This window comes from Caretta caretta, chromosome 10 (assembly GCF_965140235.1).
Source record: "Caretta caretta isolate rCarCar2 chromosome 10, rCarCar1.hap1, whole genome shotgun sequence".
NCBI classification, from domain to species: domain Eukaryota; kingdom Metazoa; phylum Chordata; order Testudines; family Cheloniidae; genus Caretta; species Caretta caretta.
Genome location: NC_134215.1, coordinates 22,689,691 through 22,704,134, shown reverse-complemented (window position 1 = coordinate 22,704,134; position 14,444 = coordinate 22,689,691). Strand labels below are relative to the sequence as shown.

The following is a 14,444-nucleotide window of genomic DNA, read 5'->3' as shown; positions in this document are numbered from 1 at the left end:
GGTAAGCAAACTTTAAAGTTTTTGGGCTTCTCTTCAGAAAAGCTTCAAATTAATGAGTACTGTACAATGAATTTTTTTCATAACTAATTGTGAACATCCACGTTTTCTGAAAAACAAAAATCTTGTGTCCATTGTGATGTCTAACTTTAAGCCAGCAGATTTGCTAAAAGTTATTGGTTAATTACAGTACAAAGGAAATGTCAAGAGCTTTGACAAGAAAAAAATTTAAAGGTAAATTTGATCCTTTAATTTAAAGGAAGACAAAGATTTAGAAAAAAAATCTTTAATTTTGTCCAACTTTTAAAAGTATTCATATGCAAATCTGGAATTCATTAATAGTATGATACAAATGCAAACTCAACAAGATGAGATTCATTAGTACAAAGTATTTTAAGAACAAAAGTTAACTTTTGTTTCTCTCAAACACCACAAAAACAAAATGGCAACCTGGTCGGGCTTTTATACAAAATAAATCACTTCTCATTTGGTATTTACAGATACAGGTCTTGCTACATACATAAGACTACAATAAGCTATTACAGTATCATGGCCACTTTACCAGATTAATACTGTGAGAGGTATCTGAATTCATTTAAGAAATTAGCAAATAAAAATTGATTTAGGAGAGGAAGCACTAAGTCAGCTCTGACTGATAAAAATTAACTGGCCTGAATAAAACAGCTTAAGTCATGCCAATCATGTTTGCCAATTATAAAAGGTGTGTGATACAAAGAAAACTAAGTGTTATACAGTTGGAATAGAGGGAATTTTAAAATGAGCACTATTAGCAAATGTTTATAAATATATGGGTTTGTCTGTAGCATCCTAGCATGTAAAGAGGAGTCAAAAAGCCTCAAGTATTTTCAATATTAAACCAATTAAAGCGATTGTCCAAAAGTGCCCTTCTGGCAAGTTTTGAACAACATGTAACTGTCAGGAAATGTTAAGTTACAAATAGCACACCAGACAGTTTTTACTATTTAGAAGATATTGAGTGTAAAGGCCCTAACAACTTGGCATTAGCCAGATTTCACAAGAGTAGTATTATAGTCTGATTTTTATAGTTAGCCAAAAATCAAATGGCATGACTACAGCAACTTTAAAAGGCCCATTCAAGAATACAATATCCTCCTCATCTATGGCAATGGTACATAAAACAAAGCCTACCGTGAGGGTTATGATACCTACTGCTTCAAAATGGACTTACCTCAAGGCAATTTTTTTTTAAATTAACAAAATGAGCATTTTTTCAATCACCACAAAGGAAGCAAGCAAAGAAAGCAATTTGTTTTTCTTTCAGATGTCTGATTTCAGACATTTGGACAGCTTAGGTATTCAATTCCTAAGAAAAAGATTCAATGTCAAATCACAGCACTTGTGTTTCCAGACGTCGTACTTCTTTTACCACAAGATCAATATTTATAATTGGGTTAAAGTACAAGGCCCAGTAAAACAGACAGTTGCAGACAAACTGAGGAATAAGGGGCCAAAAGATAGCAACAAAAAGACCCTGCGTTGACACTTTCCAGAAATGGCTCCACATTCTCTGAGGGATAGTCCTGAAAAAAGGAGAGCAAGAGAATCATCTTTCTATAGACAAGGTATTCTAGACATTGCTATTAAAACAAATGAATGAAGAAAAATATCTATGAGTGATCATTACAACATTCATTCAATTTGTGAGATGCCACCTAGTCTACCGTATTCTCACTAATTGCATCCTATAATTCCAAAGGATGCCTTGCAGGTGTAGCTCCTGTCCGGACCTACTCACAGATAAAATACTGCTATTGAGCCACAAGAATTCAGTAGTTTGTAGCAGGTTAAGATAATTGCTTAAATGAAGAAAAAAATTATGTGGATTGTTCTCCACAAAGCCTACTCTGCCCTCCAGTAGTAGAAAGATAACAAAAACATATTGTCAAAACATTAACCCTCTTTTTGCCCATCCCCTCCAAGCACAGCATGAAAGTAGACACTAATCATTGCTCATTTTTATTCTAATAAAGCAATACTGATGCCCTTCGTTTTGGAGGACAAGCTAGAATAGTGCGTGGTAAACAGTAATTCTTTCCACTCTCTAGCTCTGTAAAAGGTGTTGAACATCTTAAGTGAAGCCTTAATAAATACCAGTAATCTAAATTTGAGAAAAAAAATAGCAATTCTTTGTAAGTAAACATCTTCCAAGGACTACTGTACTATACTGAATTTCCAAGCCAATTAGACTGCATTAATTTGCATTGGATCTTTAGCATATACTCCATACATTAAGATTGCCATAAAAGAAACCTGAAGCTTTTTCCTGGAGAATTAACATTAGTGAATTTATGAAAAGCAGTAGTATGTATAGTACTAGTATTCAGAGTCAACAGATGTACTAATTAAAAGTCACTCAAATGTCTGTAAGTAAAATAGCAATTACATTATTCACCAACTGTGGTACACACTGATTCTGTGGGCAAATTCATCTAATACTTATTCACCCTGATGGTGCTGTTTCAACATGGTCATTTTAATTGTCAAATTACAAAAATAACCAATTGTCACCATTTATCCCTGGCCACACACACACACTCTTCAACAGCAACCATAAGAAATTGAAACAATCTGAGCATGACTTACTTCAGTTCCCTTCTTGACCAGAGCCTCCAAAAGGAGAATAACTCCAGAACAGAGAGCAACATGGCATTAACAATGATAAATCGTGATGTCCAGTAGTGTATCTCCAACCAATCCCAAGCAAATTCAGCTATTAACTGATATGGCAAAAATGAATACTTAACAATGAATTCTCTCCACTGTTTCCAAGTAGGATCCTTAAGGTCCTAAGGGGAAAAAATTAAAATCAATGGTCAAATTAACTACATACTAGTTGAGTTTACCTTTCATTGCTTTATGGCTTTTCCTTCATTGAAGGAAGTACCTTTGCTTCACTAAAATTTTGCTAGCTAGTTAAACTAAAATTAAAATTTCCATCACACAAGTTTTTAAGTGAGGGTGCAAATAAGCAAGTATACTCTATGAACAAGTACCAGTTGCAGATATGAGTGAGATTCCTTTCAATGAGTACTAATCGCTGAAGTGATTAGGAAATTAAAGAAAGTCTTCATTATACTGGAATTAATGATTGAGTATGTGTGTAAGCAATTTAAGAGTTTAAAAACACAAGATTATAGAAAGGACACTGACATTTTAAATCCAGGAAAGTCAATCTTTTAAAAATATACAGAAGAAGTGCACAGGAACTGCCATATCAGATTAGACAAATGATCACAGTTGCCAACTCACACGGTAAATAAGCACCCTGACTTTCACAATAAACCAAAAATCAAGCTAATCCCGTTTCAAAACAAGGCCAAAACAAGCCAATCCCCAAGAACCCCAACACTCTATGTGATTAGATCCTCTGGCATGCAATCTGGGACTGTGGTGGGCCTGCTGTGCACTCCTGACTCTCTCCCCCTTGCCGGGCGCCAAATAAGCAACAAGCCAAAAAACTAGCCAACAAGCAAATTAAGCCAAAAACAAGCCCAATTTCTGCATTTTTTTCATGGGTTTGGCATGTCTGCAAATGATCCACCTATTCCACAGTCTAGTTTCTAGTAGTGGCCAGCAACAGATGTTTCAAAGGAAGGAGTAAGAAAGCCTTTGACAGGTAGTTACAAAAATAAACTTGCCCTTAAGGAAACCTTTTTCTTAACTAGTGCCAGAAATTGGTTCATGTCCTGAAACCATGAGGGTTTATTCTCATTTTCCATATCAATATTGAATCCTAATGAAAGCCTCAACTTTGCCCCTGTAATGACTCAAGCCTCCTTTCTTCTCTTTATGCCTATTTGATTGGATGTATTGATTTAGAATTAAGAACTGATATTGTATTCTCAATAATAAAAGTTTCACAGAAACTAAAGACAGTTAACAATTGCACAGTGACATGTGCCTCAGCAGAGTTTAGGTCACTGCTTCCCTGTGAAATCCATCTCTCTCATCCACATGGGATTACACGTCAACATTCTCAAATAGTGGAGCCTACAGATAAGCACCTACATTAATATTTAGGCTAATAAAATAAGCGATTTTCAAAGATGAGCACCCACAACTGCTGCCCACATCAATGGGAGCTGCAGGTGCTCAGCATTCTTCAACTCAGGCCACATATTTAGGTTATTATAGGTGGGGATAGTGACACCTATGATTAAAGTGTTGGACAACCTTCCGTTAGTCTAATTTATCAATCCTTATGGTTAAAGTTCTGCTTAAGGCTGAACGGTTCAGCCATTTTCAAGGACAAGGTTAGGAAAATCTTTTTTTTTTTTTAAATATTGGTGAAAAAAAACAACACCACACAACTTAGAGCCTTTTACTGAAAGGAGTTATAACATCTTCATATCTTGGGACAGGAACCTGCAATTTGACATCATGGTCATCCTGGCATCACAGAAGTGCTGTTTATCATCCCCAAGAAAATCTTAATTTGGCTAAGTTACAAGCCTCTGAAATATTGCTATTTGCACACTCAGAAAAGGCTTGCTGTGGTTTGGGGACCAAGTTCTCCAAACACTCCTTTTGAATTGGAGTATGCTCCAGCCCAGGGCTGCAGGGCTAGGAATGACTTGCCTGCAGCTTCTGCTTGTAACTGAGCACAGACTTAGTGTATGGCTACACTAGAACATTTAATTACTGGTTGAGCTGATCCCCTAAAAATAGAAATGTAGGCACAGCAACATGAGGGGCTGACTTCCCCAAATACAATCCCCTCTGAGACCCTAAACATGAACAAGGGCCAGCTAGACCTTTTGCCACATATGCAGCTGAGGCTACACTTCTATTTTTAGTGCACTAGCTTGGGTACGTCTCCTCAAGCTGGTAGTACACTTTCCATCTCCAGAAAAAAAAAAGACATACCCACAGTCTTTCCTCTGCCCTCAGTACTCACCCTGGTGGGGCCCAGGCAGCACAGAGGAGGAACAGCCTGGCTTGAATGCAGAGAATTGAATAGGGGGCATGTGACGGAACAGATCAGTAACCAAGTCCTGAACCTTCGATGTTGCTATAGAATTAAACTACATTAGCTGGCAGCAGCAGGCTGTTATCAGAGAGTGGGGAAGTAGTAAGTATTTTAAATGTGAATAGGCATTTATGTTAACAGCTTGTCCGAACAGTTTCAAAATTTTGTCAGAAAAGGATGCTCACAGGCCAAATTTGAAGTGGAAGACATTTGAGGATTTAAAAGAGGGGTGAAGGGACACAGAAATAAAATGGAACTGTGCTTACAGACAGAAGACAACATTAAGGAGTGGTTGTTGCCATTGCAGGCTTCATTATAAATAAAATGGTTTTGGACAAAACCATTCCTTAAATTCTTAGAGTTATAAAATAGATTTTATCCAGTATGCTAGGTAAACATCTCATGTTTTTAAAGTAATCAGCTATTTAGAAAAATACACAGGAACCTTCAGATGAGATTTCTTTTAAAGTGCAAGCCATATGTGTTAAAAAAAGAGAGTAGTTAACATAAAACTGATCTTTAAATACGTTCATTTGTTACTGTAGTGCCCTCATAAATTACAATGATTACTCCAATTCAGACTAAGATTTACATTTTGTAACGACAAGTTTACACATATTCCAAGACCAGTAGAAGGTTTTTCTTTAAGCTCTAGTGGAAAGTTTTAAAAACAGACATTCCTTTGAAAAACTGACACCCAAACATTTAAACAGTAAAGCCTGAGTATGAAACTAACAATTGTTTTAAGCTGTCTAAGATGTCAAATACAAAAAGAAAAGCCAAGGGAAGAGATTAGATTTCTGAACTCTTGCACTTTTCAAATATAATTAGTAATATACATAATTTAACTAGACATTTTCACTGTATGTGCTTTCACAAGGTTTGCTCTTAAAAGTAGAAGTCCATATGAACAGATGCAATGCCTTTCCATTTCTGGGCAAGGAATCCCTTGGTACGTCTCGTTTAATTTACCATTGATTAACACACAATCTATACATGGAAACAATTTTTTTTTTTTTTTTTTTTTTAAAACCTGACCATCTATAACTGCCAAACAGTAACCAATTAAAAACAGGGCGTTCTAAATGGGAAGTGCTGGGCAACTTTAATAGCTGTTACACTATCAACACCCTACACAATAAGCTTGAGGATGAAGCTTACTTTGCAGGGAAGTTTTTGTTTTTGTTTTAAGAAAAGCTTTTATTATAAGATAAGAATTGTAAGCAATGTGCTATGCATATTTGAAAAATAAATTTTAAACACAAATGCTTCAATTTAAAGCAATTGGCATAATGATAAATGTTTTAAACACCTACTAATAGTTTTGTGATAATATCTTCATATTCATCTTCTTGCACAGGACATATTGTGTAGATGAATGGTAGAAATATTTCTGTGTAATCAAACAAGTATAGATACAACATACTGAGTCTTGGAGAGCTCTTTAGTGCATATAGCAAGAAGAGTGACTTTCCTGGATTTACTGCCTGAAATGAATCAGAAGGTTAACAGTGAGACATACTATTATGAGAAGTCAGCTTTAGACTTTTCTGAAGTATGTTTATTTTGCTTTACACAATCATCAATGAAAATCATTTAGCATTTACAAATGTTACAGAAATCACATTTTTTAAAAATCATTAGTTTTTAAACTTAACAGTTTGCACACAGACTACTTCCTTGCCTTGCTCTCTTTGAACTTGATGATTTTCTGGGCTTTTGTTCTGCAATATGCAACAGTACTGTTACAGTTGCATCCATTGCCATACCAGTCACATGAATCCTGTTTTTCATTCACCTTTGAGAGTTTTCATTCACATTATCCCTTGCATTGTACTCAGACACTTATTGATCCCATTCTAAAGAACTGGATGTTTCTTCGTAGTTGCATAAATAGTCTTTGAAAATATCTATTCCAAGTGACACGATTCACTACTTTATCAAATTTACCTTGTATTCCCAAAGGTTCTGTGGTGGTTTAACTCCCAATGTTTTCACACGTTCCAATTCCATTATAATGGCTTTTCTATGGCTACTGTTCTCTATATGATAAGGAGTTTTTGTGAAATCTTCATCTGTTATTGTTAGCAGAAGCCTACAAAATAAAATATTTCAGAAGGGTAAATACTGACAGCTCACCTCTTTTGTAACAGACACACTATTTTAATTCTCACATAGTAACAAGATACTGAATCACCAAGATATCACCTTTAGAAATTATGTCCCATACCATACACTTTTAAACACACTAAAAGCCCCCAAATCCTATAAAATACATTCTATGATCTTATCATTGACAAGCTTGAATTAAATCTTCCCTTACTCATTTTGTCTCCACATTTGGCAAACAAATTTTAAGCCAGGCAAGCCAACATAGCTTTCCTTTTATTCCTAGAGCTGTGCTCACACAATAACTATAACTATCACCACACTAGAAGATAAGATCCTATATAAGTATAGTGGCTTATGTTTTAAATCTGGGTTTCATGAGAAGAGATCTGTTCTGTAATTTAACTGGTTGTGCATCAATTTAGAATGGAAGAGTTAGCATCTACTGGAGCATCAAATTAGGAGGAAGAGTGGGGGAGGGGAGAGGAGTCGAGGGAAGAGAAAAGACCTCCAAACGGAGGAGAACTAGAAGGTAGATTGGTGAGGAGCAAGTCAATGTGCAGTAGCAGTCAAAAAAGCTAAACAATGTTAGGAGCCATTGGGAAAGGGATAGAATAAGACAGAAAATATAATGCCCCTATGTAAATCCATGGTAAGCCCACACCTTGAATTCTGCGTGCAGTTCTGGTCACCCGGTCTCAAAAAAGAGATACAGAGAAGGGCAACAAAAATTATTAAGGGTATAGAACAGCTTCCATATGAGGAGAAATTAAAAAGATTGGAACTGTTCAGCTTGGAAAAGAGGGGATATGATAGAGGTCTATAAAATCACAAATGGTATGGAGAACATGAATAAGTAGTGTTATTATCCCTTCACATAATAAGAATAAGGAGTCACCCGATAAATTAATAGACAGCAGGTTTAAAACCAACAATAGGAAGTTCTTCACATGATGCACAGTTAACCGTGGAACCCGTTGCCAGGGGATGTTGTGAAGACAAACTATAACTGGGTTCAAAAGCGAATTAGATAAATTCATGGAAGATAGGTCCATCAATGACTATTAGCCAAAATGGTAAGGGATGCAACCCCATGATCCAGATGTCCCTAAGCCTCTAACTCCAGAAGCTGGGCCACTCGATAACTGCCCAAATCCCTGTTAGAGACCTAGGAACATTTTACTTATCTTTCCTGACTATAAGCTATCAAAACTGTAAAACAAAGAAAAAAAAATCACATACTTAGTATTAACAACCATTATTAGAATTAGGTCAATTAAATTGAGGGTTGAAATGTCCTTTGGTACCAGAATTTTTGATCACCTGGGAAACAAGATTTTGACATTTCATTACATATATGGTATGAAAAATGAAGTCTATCCAATGAAGTGGTTCTATTATGGCAGCTCTTGTCAGTTTGAGATTGTATTTTCCTCACCTTCCATTCACTCTCTCTAATAAAAATCGATCTCTATACAAGGAAGCCCAAGGACCCAGCTGTTCTAGCCAAAGAATCACCTCTTCAGGAGTCCATTTAGCAACAGGTTTGTGGACAAGAAGATCATCTTCATATTCTCTGCTGCTCCAATGATACCCAAGCAGAACCACCTGCAAAATAGCCAACAGATCCTTTTGGAATGCAGTATGAACATCACTGACAAAGTTTGGATCAAATGTTTGAAAGTCTTGCCAGTTTGATGGGGTACACTCAAATACCACAACAAATACAAATTTGAGTAAGATCTCAACAGCTTCCACCCCCATTTATTGTCCATCCACAGCTGGCACTGAAATATATAGTCAACACCAACCCCCTCCCCCCCCCAATACTTGTCATTACTTTTCTGGACAGCTTAAATTAAATGCTGATGGTGTTTGTTTTCCATGTTTATCTGGAAAATGGATGGGGATGAAACTTACTGCCACACAAGTTAAAGCGGTCAGAACTCCAGAGAAGAAACCTCCTCCTCGAGGATTAATTCTTCTCACATTTGGAGGTGCAGAAATCTGATCATTTCCATGTTTTTGGAAGGCTGCAAGGCTGTGAGCTACATTACTGTTTTGCTGAATGTCTTCTTTTCGCTGTGCAATAGCATCAGGAAAGAGCTTTTCAATAGCATCCCTAGAGAAACACACATCAGTCACTTTACAATATATCACTGAGTCTATCCAAGTCTATAGCTCAGAGAACTGGGACTCAGCTGAAAAGTGTATTTTACAGCTTATTAGTTACATATTAAGTTTTGCGTGAAAGGAGGTTTTGGCAATCATCATCAGTTAAAAGTTGAATAAAAGGTTTTTGCACACAAACGTTAAATTTAAGGTTCACTATAAAGAAATATATGATAAGAAAAACTGAAGTTTATACAATAACCACTATTCTAAATTTAGATGGTCAGGATATACCTTACTACTTTTGAAAGACAGCTGATAGGTTGTTATTCAATAGCACTGGCCAAGTCCAACAGAAAAGCCTAAAATCAACAGGGTAAACTATTTAACTGACTATCGTTTACACAGCTCAGAAAATTACTTTCTTAAAAAATGCAAGAAGAGAGCTTGTATGTAACTCAAAACACCATCAAGTACTTAATGAATCAATACTTTAGTATTGTGCTGTAATGAGATCAGAATTTATTCCAAGGAACTAAAGCAGTACTCACATTAATACCACTGAACATTCAAAGCTAGAATTATTTCTAGTTGTGATATGTTGTTAAGAACTATTAAAAGTGAGGGGAAAAAACTTAAGGCACTTAAAAAAATCTGAAAAGAAAATTCAGAGATCCACTCCAAAATACAGAAGTGATTACTTGAACAGTTAAAAACAATTACATATTGTGAGACTGCAAGCCTTAACGTCTGCAAGAAAGTGCTGATTACTGAGAGGTTTTAAAAGTATGTAGCCAAAAACAAGCAACAAAGTATGTATGTGTCTTTGCTTTTAAAAAGACCAAATAGATGCATTACAATCACCTGAGGAGGATGTTGACCTTGGGGAATCCTTCCCACTTTTCTCTGCATTCTGGACACTCATTCTTCTTCGAGGATACCCACCACAAGGCTAGGCAGTGTCTACAGAAACTATGACCACAGTTCAAGGTGGTGGGATTCACCAGAATATCATAACAGCAGTGGCAAGAGAACTCACTAACTGAAATCAGACGGCTGATCTCAGGAGCAGCATCTGCTTTAACTTTCAACTTCTCATTCTCTCTTTGTAACTTCACATCTTCTTCCATTTTTCCTTTGTGCATCAGATCACCAGAAAGCACACTCCAAAGTCTTTAAATCATGTGAGGCATTATTAATTCTGCAAAACAACAAAAAAGGCAATTATTTTCTCCTTTACAAAACCTAAGCAAGTATTAGAAGCAGTATTAATACAATGATGAAATTTTCTATGTGACATGTAAAGTTATATCCTCAATGTTTTCGCTCAAATTCACAAAAAAATTAATCATTTTGCTAGAGTACCAATTCTAGCAGACGTAGCATCATCTTCTACCTTCTCTCAATTATAATACATCCAGTACAGATTACAATCAAAAGCAGACTCTGGATGTACCCAACTAAAATAGATGGAACCATAGGTCCCTGACACTTTCTTGCCCTTCATTTATCTTCACATATAAAATAACCAACACCACAACAAAAACCAGTAAGTATCTGCCAAGACAAGATCAAAAGGTAAGTTTTTTTTATTTTAGCAAACTATGTATTTAATCAAAATTCTGTTGGGTAACAGACACCAAATCACCACGCTAAGCAACATTTAAAAAGTTTAACCTAAAAATATTGCACATGTGGTACACTATGATCAAATTTCCTCTGCCCATTCTTGCCCTGCACATTCCTATGTAGAGTCCCCAGCCTCCTACAGAGGCAGACACCATGACACAAATGACAGGTTTCAGAGTAGCAGCCGTGTTAATCTGTATTCGCAAAAAGAAAAGGAGTACTTGTGGCACCTTAGAGACTAAGAAATTTATTTGAGCATAAGTTTCATGAGCTACAGCTCACTTCATTGGATGCATCCGATGAAGTGAGCTGTAGCTCCTGAAAGCTTATGCTCAAATAAATTTGTTAGTCTCTAAGGAGCCACAAGTACTCCTTTTCTTTTTTCATTAAATAAACGTAGATCTGGGTAAGGGCTGGCTAGCATAGACTTCAGTGCAGGATGCGGGCCCAATTAGCTTCCCTAACGATGATTAGATGGTCACAGTGCAACGGGGCACATATCTTCCCAGCAAAAAGTTACTTTAATTTTCTACTGTCTCACCAGTTGAGAAGACCATAAACCTATTTTATTGGGAAGATCAAGTGGTCAGATCTATTTCAGGGGGGTAGATGGGGAGATAAAATAGATTGCTCAGATTACCAGTCATCTTTCACGTTTTATTTTTTCAGGTGCTCTTCAAGATTTCTTTATTTGCTGTATTAATAGTTACAAATATTTTTGCTTCAAAAAAAAAAAAATGTTTGGCTCCTGTTTACTACCAAATTACATTCTCGTGGAGCCCTGAGCGGTACCGTCACGCAGCCCACCTACCGCTCCCCGTCCCCTCACTCCGGGGTGCCGGAGAGGAGCCTGCCCTGCCCGGCGCTCTCTCGCGGGCCTCCCCGCTCCTCGGAGCCGGGAGCCTCCTCGCAGGGGCACATGCAGCGCCCCAGCACAGCGGAGCCCCGGCTCCTACGTTAACGGGCGAGTCACGGCACCGAGGACGCTCTCGGGCAGCGGCCCAGGAGGAGAGAGGTGAGGCCAGGCGCTGGGAAACCGGCCCCCACCCGGCGCGCGCCCCGCCGTCACTCACTGCTCCTGATGATCTCCATCCCCGCAGCCCGCCCCAGCCCGGCCGGAGCCCCAATCCGCAGCGCCCGAAACCCGGCTCTGCCCGCGCCGAGCACTTCCGGAAACAACCCTCCTCCCCCGCCGAGCACGTGAGCGCTCACGTGAGCCGCCCGACTTGGGAGGTGGGCGGGGATAGCCGCCATATTGTCCCCCGTGGGCGCCGGTCCGGCGGGGCGGTTTTAGGGGTTTGTGCTTCGTGGTTTTTCACGCACAGCCGCGCTCGAGGTTGCATAGTGTGAGCCAGGCAGCTCCCGTACCTGCGACTCCTCGGGGAGCTGCAGCCCACACAGCAGTACCCTTTAGCCCCTTCTCCTGGGGGCATCGCTATTGGTAGCTGCACCCCGCTGCTTCCCTCAGCCCACTTCCCTCTGCTTACACTAGAGCAGTTTGACAAAGATAAGGCATTTTTGAAGGGAGTCAAAACCCCAGGCTTCAGTCTCTATGCTGAAAAAACAGAACTATGGTGGGGGTGAAGGGGTATGTTCAGCGTTGTGGAAAGGAAAAGCCAATAAAAATGTAAGGATCTCTTTAGACATATGCTGTAGAATTAAAACAAAATATTTTTTTCCAATTATAGTTCACTTTCATACAGCAAACTTTAATCTATGTTTAAATTAACATCATACCTCAGCAATAGATGCAAACCTCCTGATTAATTTTCATCTTGCTGGAAACTTGAAAAATTAATTTGCTGTCAGTGTGGACAACTAAGATTTCAGTGCATGTGCTGAAGCAGGTGTATGTTTGCTCTGAGGTGCTAGACCACGTTTCCATTTCCCACTCTTGTGCAAATGTATCATATGGCAGATAATTGCCACCTTATACATTGACGATGGCCATTATCTACAGGGTAGAAATGTATTTTTCTAATACCGTGTATGTTTGAGAAATACTTCTGTCATCTGGGGAGTCGGAAATCCCTCTTCATCCTTACAAGGACAGTAAGTATATGCTTTGTTTCATCCAGCTTCCTCTTCTTCATCAAGCCAAATCCATAACAATCTATAGCTGTCAAAAAAATCTTTCCCTCCCATTTTTTAGTTTTTACTTTGTTCTCTTCTTTTCTCCCTACAGAACAGTGAGTTAAACCTTTTCGTTCTCACTGTGAAGGGATGACTACAGTACAGGGGTTGATAAACTGGGGGTCATGAGGTGGTTATGTGGGGGTCAGGGACTGATAGCCCTGAGTCCCTGTTAAATTAAAATTAAATTGCATAAGAATGGCCCTACTGGGTCAGACCAAAGGTCCATCTAGCCCAGTATCCTGTCTTCCGACAGTGGCCAGTGTCAGTTTCCCCAAAGGGAATGAACAGAATAGGTAATCATCAAGTGATCCATCCTGTCACTTATTCCCAGCTTCTGGCAAACAGAGGCTAGGGACACCATTCCTGCCCATCCTGGCTAATAGCCATTGTTGGACCTATCCTCCATGAATTTATCTAGTTCTGTTTTGAACCCTGTTATGGTCTTGGCCTTCACAACATCCTCTGGCAAGGAGTTCCATAGGTTGACTGTGTGTTGTGTGACAAAATACTTCCTTTTATTTGGGTTAAACCTGCTGCCTATTAATTTCATTTGGTGCCCCCTAGTTCTTGTGTTATGAGAAGTAGTAAACAAACACAACAAATTACATTACATTAAAAACCCAAATTTAATTTATCGGGGGGGCACACTTAGAGGCTTGCTGCGTGAGAGGGGTTACCAATACAAAGTTTGAGAACCACTGCTATAGTAGAAATGCTACAGCTGCACTTGCACTGATGCAGCCTATAGACAGTTACTACACTATGGAAGGGGTTTGTCTGGTAAATCCATCTCTCTGAGATGCAGTAGCTAGGCTGCTGGAAGAATGCTTCATTGATCTAGTGGCATCTCTGGCGGGGCTTAGGTTAGCTTACCTACATTGCAGAGGGTGTGAAATTTTTCACAGGGCTGCATGACCTAGTTAGGTTGACCTAACTTTGTATGATAGTTTCCCTTAGACACTTATTCTGCTCTTTCTCTGTGCTCCTACTGCTCTTAGAATCACAGAAATTAAGAGATGGAAAAAATGCTACTCTCAGCCAGTTGGAGTACCAGTGTAGGGCTATTCCCTATACTACAGCTTTGTGCTAGTTTAGTTTTAAATTTCTGCTGCAAAGGCTGAGCTTTGCTCATGGTTGAGTTTTGTCCTTTTGGAGTGGGCCCCTATGTTGGGTCAAGCTTCCATACACTTAGTGCACTCACTCCCTGTACAAAGCACACACCTGCTGACTGTGGGGAGTCATTTCCAGCATAATGACACATCCGTGTCTTCCCATTTTTATTTCTGTATTCCCCACCTCTTTGTGCCCCAAGGTGGCAAGGGTTCCCACGTGAACCTTTGTTACTTCTGGGCACAGTTCCTCTGCTGTACCTCACTAAGTACACTCAGCAGTCAAATAACAATGCAAAATATACTTATAGCAAAACCCTCATTTACCTGAAAATGAATGG

The 14,444-nt window shown here is 38.7% G+C and overlaps 1 protein-coding gene across 4 annotated transcripts; it reads right to left on the bottom strand.

Annotated features, from left to right (window-relative positions):
* Positions 1 to 267: 267 nt before the first annotated feature.
* Positions 268 to 12,063, bottom strand: BFAR (bifunctional apoptosis regulator). Of its 4 annotated transcripts, none has more exons than XM_048867749.2 (8): positions 11,932 to 12,063; positions 10,094 to 10,430; positions 9,038 to 9,239; positions 8,556 to 8,725; positions 6,959 to 7,103; positions 6,325 to 6,495; positions 2,623 to 2,825; positions 268 to 1,559 (listed from the first exon to the last, which is right to left on the bottom strand). In XM_048867749.2, exons 2-8 carry the CDS (start codon positions 10,372 to 10,374, stop codon positions 1,367 to 1,369), a joined length of 1,365 nt encoding a protein of 454 aa, XP_048723706.1. In that variant the 5' UTR covers positions 10,375 to 10,430; positions 11,932 to 12,063; the 3' UTR covers positions 268 to 1,366. The 4 variants fall into 4 exon arrangements, with proteins under 4 accessions (XP_048723706.1, XP_048723707.1, XP_048723708.1 ...); XM_048867750.2 differs by lacking the exon at positions 11,932 to 12,063 and adding an exon at positions 11,670 to 11,894; XM_048867751.2 differs by lacking the exon at positions 11,932 to 12,063 and adding an exon at positions 11,499 to 11,627.
* Positions 12,064 to 14,444: the final 2,381 nt, after the last annotated feature.